The 7,297-nt window shown below is 39.7% G+C and overlaps 2 protein-coding genes across 2 annotated transcripts; both read left to right on the forward strand.

Moving 5' to 3' along the window:
* Nucleotides 1-431: 431 nt before the first annotated feature.
* Nucleotides 432-3,352, forward strand: LOC5518560 (transmembrane protein 205). Its single transcript, XM_032363191.2, has 3 exons — nt 432-647; nt 2,086-2,252; nt 2,358-3,352. Exons 1-3 carry the CDS (start codon nt 464-466, stop codon nt 2,646-2,648), a joined length of 642 nt encoding a protein of 213 aa, XP_032219082.1. The 5' UTR covers nt 432-463; the 3' UTR covers nt 2,649-3,352.
* Nucleotides 3,353-5,323: 1,971 nt separating this feature from the next.
* Nucleotides 5,324-6,584, forward strand: LOC5518559 (QRFP-like peptide receptor). The gene has a single exon (XM_001638513.3). It carries the CDS (start codon nt 5,441-5,443, stop codon nt 6,473-6,475), a length of 1,035 nt encoding a protein of 344 aa, XP_001638563.1. The 5' UTR covers nt 5,324-5,440; the 3' UTR covers nt 6,476-6,584.
* The last annotated feature ends 713 nt before the right edge of the window (nt 6,585-7,297 follow it).

The following is a 7,297-nucleotide window of genomic DNA, read 5'->3' on the forward strand; positions in this document are numbered from 1 at the left end:
ACTCTTGAAGGGAAAACAGCAACTTCCTATATACGCTTAAGAACGTATTTGAGATAGTGTAACCACATGTCGTTAGCTGAGAAGGAACACTATGTTTGCCCAAAGGTCCCAAGGAGGCAATCTGTGGACCGTGCATTCATTCACACTTCTAGAGATCGCTTGCCAACTTGCTAAGATAACCCAAACAATAGGTTATTACTCCAGTATAGGTAAACATCCTGCTTGCCATGAAAAAACGTGCACAAACGAGAAAACCTAATCAACTTTGCGGGTTTATGCTCTTGGCATATGACATTGCACATTCGTATTATCATACCCTAATGAATTGACCCCTCTTGAGAAAGAAATCCTCTCGGTCACCATGGCAACAGACGGTGGCTTCCGTCCGAGCGGAGGTATAAAAAGAGGTCCAAAGTTTGGCCCATCCCAGTAGTGATCGACTACAGGAGAAGCAAGTGCGAATATGACGTCCTTTCTTGGCTTGAAGATTTTCGCATGCATCGCTCTCGTGTTAATGGCATGCTTTTCAGAGCGTGCGCATCATTTGTTCGAAGAAGGAAAGTTTAATCATAGTATATTGCTGTATATTCACGTTATTTCGGTTGGCTCATGGACCGGGATACAGGGCTGGGTGGTATTCGTTGCAGGTTAGTAAGTACACATAAGTATTACAAAGCTAGTGAAATAACCAGAATGTGCATTTTTCTAATGATCTTGGAATACTCCATTTAAAATTTAATACACCTTGATTTATGATGTGCGCTGTTTAAAATAGTATATCCATGTTTTTTTCTTAGTGATATATTTTATTCATATCTTCTGAATACCATTTTACGCAATCTTATTTCAAAACTTTTGTCTCTTCTTTCGCAATATTCAGGAATTTTTAAACTCATGCAAAGATACACTCTTGTACCCTTTGTACCTTATCTATGAATACTTGTCTTCTTAAAAGACATGTTTCCTTCGACCTCGACTAAGTAACGCCATAACCTTCCAGGGGGTTCTAGATACAAGTGATCTTCAGACTGAATCTATGCAAAGACTATATCAATTACTTTTATGCGCAAGGTCGTCGGCGTTTTGAAACAATTAGGGCCGTTTAAGATGATCAATGGGAAGCGTTTTGACGCTTTTATTTCACGAACAATCTTAGTTTATAAAATGTACATCTCACTTATTTTCCAAAATGTGAACAGTTTTTCATTCGTATTCTTAGTATTTCTGTTACAACAATTTACCCTGCATTCTATTTTCTCCCTTTTTAATATATTTGTCCTTTTCCATGGCTTCTGTGCCCCATCCCACCCCCAATGACCTCCCCTGACCCAACGTCGAAATTTATGCATAGTCATTATGACATAGTGCGACACTTAATCGCAGTTGTATCCGATCAGATTATTTTTTTGATATCTAAAATATGCAAAAAATTAGTTAAGATTTTAATATGAAATTAATGAAATAAAAGAAGCGAATGTCACGCTTATCTCTTCATGTCAAGCATGTGTTATAATGCCATACCGTATAGGTCTTGGATCAAATGATTTTATGCTCTCCGGTATAAAAAACCACCGGCTATAATTAGCAAGCGGAATTCATCAATCCTTTGAATGATAAAAAGTCAACATATAGCGAAGAATGTCAACAATCCCATTTTTTCAAATCTAGTCCCTATTAAATTCTAAGTTTAGTCATTCGAGCTCGGTTCATCGAGGTTACGCCGACCCGAGTTAGCTAAAGCTCAAGTTATTTACGGTACAATTATACAAAAAGTTAAAAAGTAATTGAAAAAAAAAAAAACTAGGGTTTGCGAGGGGTTCGGGTAGTCGAGGGTGACCTTTAGCGAAATGCTGCATTTTAACAGGATGGGAGGCGCAAGATAGCTTTCTCTCCCAATTGGCAATTGCCATTCGCCATTCGCGCTGGCAACCTTATTTCAAATAGGTGTTCATTGAAACATCGATAAATGTCACGTGTTTTCCTTATTAGGTATTATGATGTACTTTAACTTCCCTTGTCACGTGTTTTCCTTATTAGGTATTGTGATGTACTTCAACTTCCCTTGTCACGTGTTTTCCTTATTAGGTATTGTGATGTACTTCAACTTGCCTCGACATGTGTTCGGTGAGATTCAGTCAAAACTGTGGCCGCTGTTCTTTGGTATCGGGGGCGCACTCAGCACGCTGGCTTTGCTTACTAATGGCGCAGTAATGAAACTGAGATCCGAGAAGACGACATCAGAAGAACTCATGGTAAGATGTGTTTTGTCTTCATCACCATGTGCCATTGTTGGGAATAGTCGTAATTCGATCGTCATATCGTCTTTGTGTTGATCAGTCGTGTCTTTCATTTCTCAGCATGTTTCCGGTCTAATCGTCTCCCTTGCGTGTTCACTTCTGAACTTTGTCGTCTTGGAACCACAGGCTACCCACTACTGGTACCAGCGATTTTTATACGAGAAGGAGAGAGGGTTTGGGAACGAAATCGGACCGCTGACCAATCGTGAAGAACTGAACACGCCCAAATACAAGCAACTGACACACAATTTTGCAAAGGTTCACGGGATATCATCGCTTTCAACTGTTTCAAGCTACATCGGAAGTTTGGTCTATCTGTGGTATCTGACAAGTCACCTGATCAGCACGTGATGAAACTTGTACGGCACAAAAGCTGCAGAGCGGGCTTCCTGTGTCTCGTATGCGTGAAAAACTAATGTCGGAATGGCTTTATTATGTAAAGAATTGAGGACAATGGGAGCTGGAATGGTGGAACGGCGTAAGGAGCGGACAATGAATGGCGAAGGAGAATAGGAAGAAAATTGAAAAGCATGAAAAGCATGTGATCCAGAGTAATTGTCGATATTTATGTTAAGTTTCTTAAATCTCTTCAGTGAAGAGATTATTGTTTGACGACCGTGTGACCAAGGCGCGTGACATTTTTATATCATATCACCGGGTTACCATGTGATACTTATTTATGTATAATTTAAGTATATATTAAGAACGCTTTAAGGTTGTATGATAAATTATCATATGGGGGAATAGCATACGCTGCAACTCTATTGATCTGTTTGTGGTTTGTATGTTAAGACTCTGATAAGGCAATGATGAAGTTAAAGAATATCACAGGCTATTTTTTTGAAAACTTGTTCGCACGGTAAAATTCCTTATTAGAACATTACATACCATATTTGGGATTCCGCTTACATCATTTTATTTTTTGCTTTTTTGCCGACCAAGAATTGTGAACGTCGAGAATATCCACCGTTATCTTAAAGGAATCAGCGTTTAATCAGGCCTCCATTTTAAGAAATAAAAAATAAGTCTCCCGCGCTCTCGCCACGGGCCATTTAGAACAGTAATTACTATTGTTATCGTGTAATCTGCAAGTCACTGTTTAAAAACACCTGCCAACGGATCACTTAAGTTAGACAGTGATTCTAAAGGACTCTTTTCACTTTTTAGGAAAGGTCGGGCTGCTAACCAAAGCAGAGTATATTATAAGGGGGGGGGGGGGGGGAGGGGAGGTTTCTGAATCCGCCGATCCTCTAGTTTTTGTTGGCTTGAAAATCCTCCGCTCCGCACAAAGTTGTGCTTTCACCCGAATGATAAAAGAAAACAATAGATAATTAGAAAATCATGAATGTGATTTTAATGTGATTTTTTAAAGTGAAGAATCGGAATAATCCCCAGCCACGATTATCAGAATCCGATACGTTTTCATGATCCGACAATCCGCTCTTTTTTTTTTACATATCAATAAAATTTAGCCAAAAATTGTCGTTTTTGCCAAACGTGGTCATTTCCATAAGGAAACTAATATGTTCCTTATTTGGAAAAGCTGCATGATTCTTGTCATTTTTAGAACTACCGTACGGCAGGGGCTTCGTAAACTTTATGACTTGTAATCAGAAGAGAAAAACAGTAACTGTGACTATCTTTAGTCAATTGAGAAAGTATCTGAAAAGAGACTAAGATTCCTCGGTACCAGACCCCCAAAACGACAACGTTTTCTTAATATGTCTGAATGAAATTTAGACAAAGTTAAACCGAGTCACGGTCGCGCGCCCTGGGGACGAATGCCGACCCCTGGTCAGGAGAACGACCACCCCGCGCCTTTCTTGCACTGGCAGCGTTTCGAGTGAAGCTAACCTATATGATCCACGCTTTTTAGTCCCCACCCACCCTCCCAAAGCTTATGGTAAGTATATTCCACTGAGAAATCAGTGTGACGGGTATCCCTTGTGGCGGGGAGCTGTGACCCGGTTGCCATGGTTCCCTGGGTAGCGCTTGGTCGGGCGACCAGTACGCGCTCCGATACCTAACCCCAACTTATCTGACGATGAGTTTAAATCATCCCTAATCCGCGTGCGATTTTTTAAGCCCGAATCCTGTGCGATCCGAAAACCTACACCCTACTCCCTCTATGCATAATTTTAAGTGCTAAAACATAATTTTTAGTGCTAAAAGTCTGAAACAATAATGGTGACAATTTGAACGTTTACGCGCTAGTCGCTACCAAAAGAGGAACCTAGCGACTATTTTCCCTTAAAATTACTTCCCTACCCTGGTCCCAGAGCCTCCTACGTTCTCTCTATTTAGTGGCAAGCAACCTCGCTGGCCACTGAATAGAAAGACGCTCTAGGCTCTTGGACCAGGGTAATACTTTCCCATCCTAGATGCAATATCCGTGCTCATTGACCCCATCGTCCCAGTTACATATTCCCCTTAAAAACACGCGCGGCTCATAAGGTGTCGGGTTTATTTGGATTTCGACTTGAAGGTAACGTTTTTTTATGCTCGACAAATAAGTCAGGGCTGAGTTGTTGATATTTTTCAGCAATTTCGCCGTGCTTATTATCCAAGGCGCTTGTTAGGTTTTTTTATTTCTCGTTAGTATGGGATTATTTTTTGTGGATGATAATTTCGTTGCAAACTTTCAGATTTTTGAGTTGTCGGTCCCTAAAAAGGTAGTTTGATCTAGAATCTTAATTACAACAGAACTAAAACGCGCCTATTAACGAATAAATAAATATTCCATTAAAATCACGAATATAAACAGACTGCTTCTATAATCTTAAACAGGGCGCTCACTATCACAACCAAACGCGTTAGTTTATTTACCAAATGCTCAATTTTGGGAAAACATATTACAAATAAAACTAAAAAATTTGCGCTGAATCTGCTATATTAAGCGTCACGAAAGTTTCCTCTCCTTAGAAGTCAAAATAAATATTAGGGAAGCCATATTTTACGCTTGTCAAATAAACGTCAAAGTTATTGAAGATTTTTCGACACCTGCCCTTAAGGGGGTCCACAGCTGTCTTCTTCCTCCCAATCATCCTTGGTTGAATATTAAACTCATTTTGTTTGTTTGTGCATCATTGTGACAATTCGGTATTAGGTAACAAGGTGCTGAGAAGCAAGAAGCGACTAAGAAAATGGAAAATTTAACTGTTCGAGTCCTGATTCAAAACGTCTCTAATGATCTTGATTTTGGTCGGTTTAAAATCGGAACAATTGATATCGTCTTTGCTGTTCTGTATTTTCTCATTGATATCATTGGAGTCACAGGGAATGCGCTCGTGATATTGGTTGTAAAACGGAACCGGTCTATGCATACAACAACAAACTTCCTTCTAGTTAATCTCGCCTTTGCTGATATTTTCACTCTCCTGACATGCCCAAGAAATGGTTACTGGCTTGCCGTCACAGCAAGCCACCCTGTTGGCCTCGCTGGGGATTACATCTGCAAGTTTTTCACCGGAAACGCTTTAGTTGGAATCACAGCTTCTGTGTCGTCCCTGACACTTACAGTTCTTGCCGTGGAACGATACAGGGCTCTGTTAAAACCAATGGAAAGAAAATATTCTGTGTCTATGGAGAATGTCAAGTTTGTTATGACGGCCATATGGGGGATCTCGATTCTTGTGAATATTCCAGACTTTTTAAAAAACAAATACAGCGAACACTATGGAAAATGCGTTTGCCCATTCTCGCTGGAACTAGTACAACCTGAATTCACTCATGTTTTATGTACTGTTTTATTCCTTGGAGTGGCTCCTTCTCTTATTCTATCGTTCTGTTATATTCAGATAGTTAGTGGTCTGTTCCTAACGAAGAAAATTTGTTCAGAAGTCACAGGAAATTTAAATGAAATTGAAGCAAAGAAGCGCCTGGCACGACTGTTGATAAGCGTGACGTTTGCTTTCTATGTGTGCTATATTTCATACGGGGTCTACTTTTCATATCTCTTATTTCAAGACCGGGAAAAAATTATTCAGAAATATAACTTGCACTATATTATACTTAAGACAGTAGAGTTTACATTAGTGTGTAGCTCTTGTATAAATCCGATTCTTTATGGGTTCCAGAGCTCGAACTATCGAGAAGGGTTTAAGAAACTATGTTTTTGTCACGCAAGGAGGCAAGGTCACGTGGATAATCAGTTTCAAATGTCTACAGTGGTTCCATAAACTTCCAGCAATTAAATTTCTCCAGGGGTTAAGAATTCCTGATGATCATAATGATCTTGTGTGTATTTTGCCGAAAGTATGTTTATTAAAATCTGAATAGGTATTTCTATTATTTGAACTATAATTACATTTGCATTGCAAACAAGTATTGGCGGACTTTCCTTTCAACTCGATCAGGTTTAATTTTAAAACGGAATGCATGGAGTTTTTACGAATGCTTTATCGTTCCAACAAATGCTCGCACATTGCATTTCTCTGCCGGATCATTTCTTTTGTTCTCGAATGCTATCGTACTCCTGCCAGTCAGATAACCTGACAGTCATTCCGATATGTTTTTGTGACTACAAAGAGGGTCTACAATTCGCCCCCTAAAAAGCACTAAATTCTTCATCCCGAAAAAACCTATTGTGGACCCTCTGACTTCTCGGGAGCTAGCCTGCGTCCATCTTAGCTTTCTTCGCAGGCATCCCTCCCCCCTTAACAAAAGAATTTGTCGACCACAGGAAACCCGCGAGATGCCTTAGAGATTCAGTCTCTGTTTCTAACTTTTAGAAGATAGAGACGCCTGCGTGCATCCCAGACCTATCACGTCTTAATCAAGCTTTTAGCGTGAGAATCACGCATTCAAATATCATGTCACGCTTTCACGCAGAGATACACATTTTTCAGGGTAACAATTAGACTACGAGTTCGAGTTTTCTATGAGTCAATAGATAGTCAACGAGGAGCGTAGCGATTTTAATAATAATTCATATTGTTTTTTGTGAAAAACGCCGGTTTTTTCGCTAATCGCTATCTATCGCTTAATAGATAGTGAGTACG

This window comes from Nematostella vectensis, chromosome 11 (assembly GCF_932526225.1).
Source record: "Nematostella vectensis chromosome 11, jaNemVect1.1, whole genome shotgun sequence".
In the NCBI taxonomy this organism is placed as follows: domain Eukaryota; kingdom Metazoa; phylum Cnidaria; class Anthozoa; order Actiniaria; family Edwardsiidae; genus Nematostella; species Nematostella vectensis.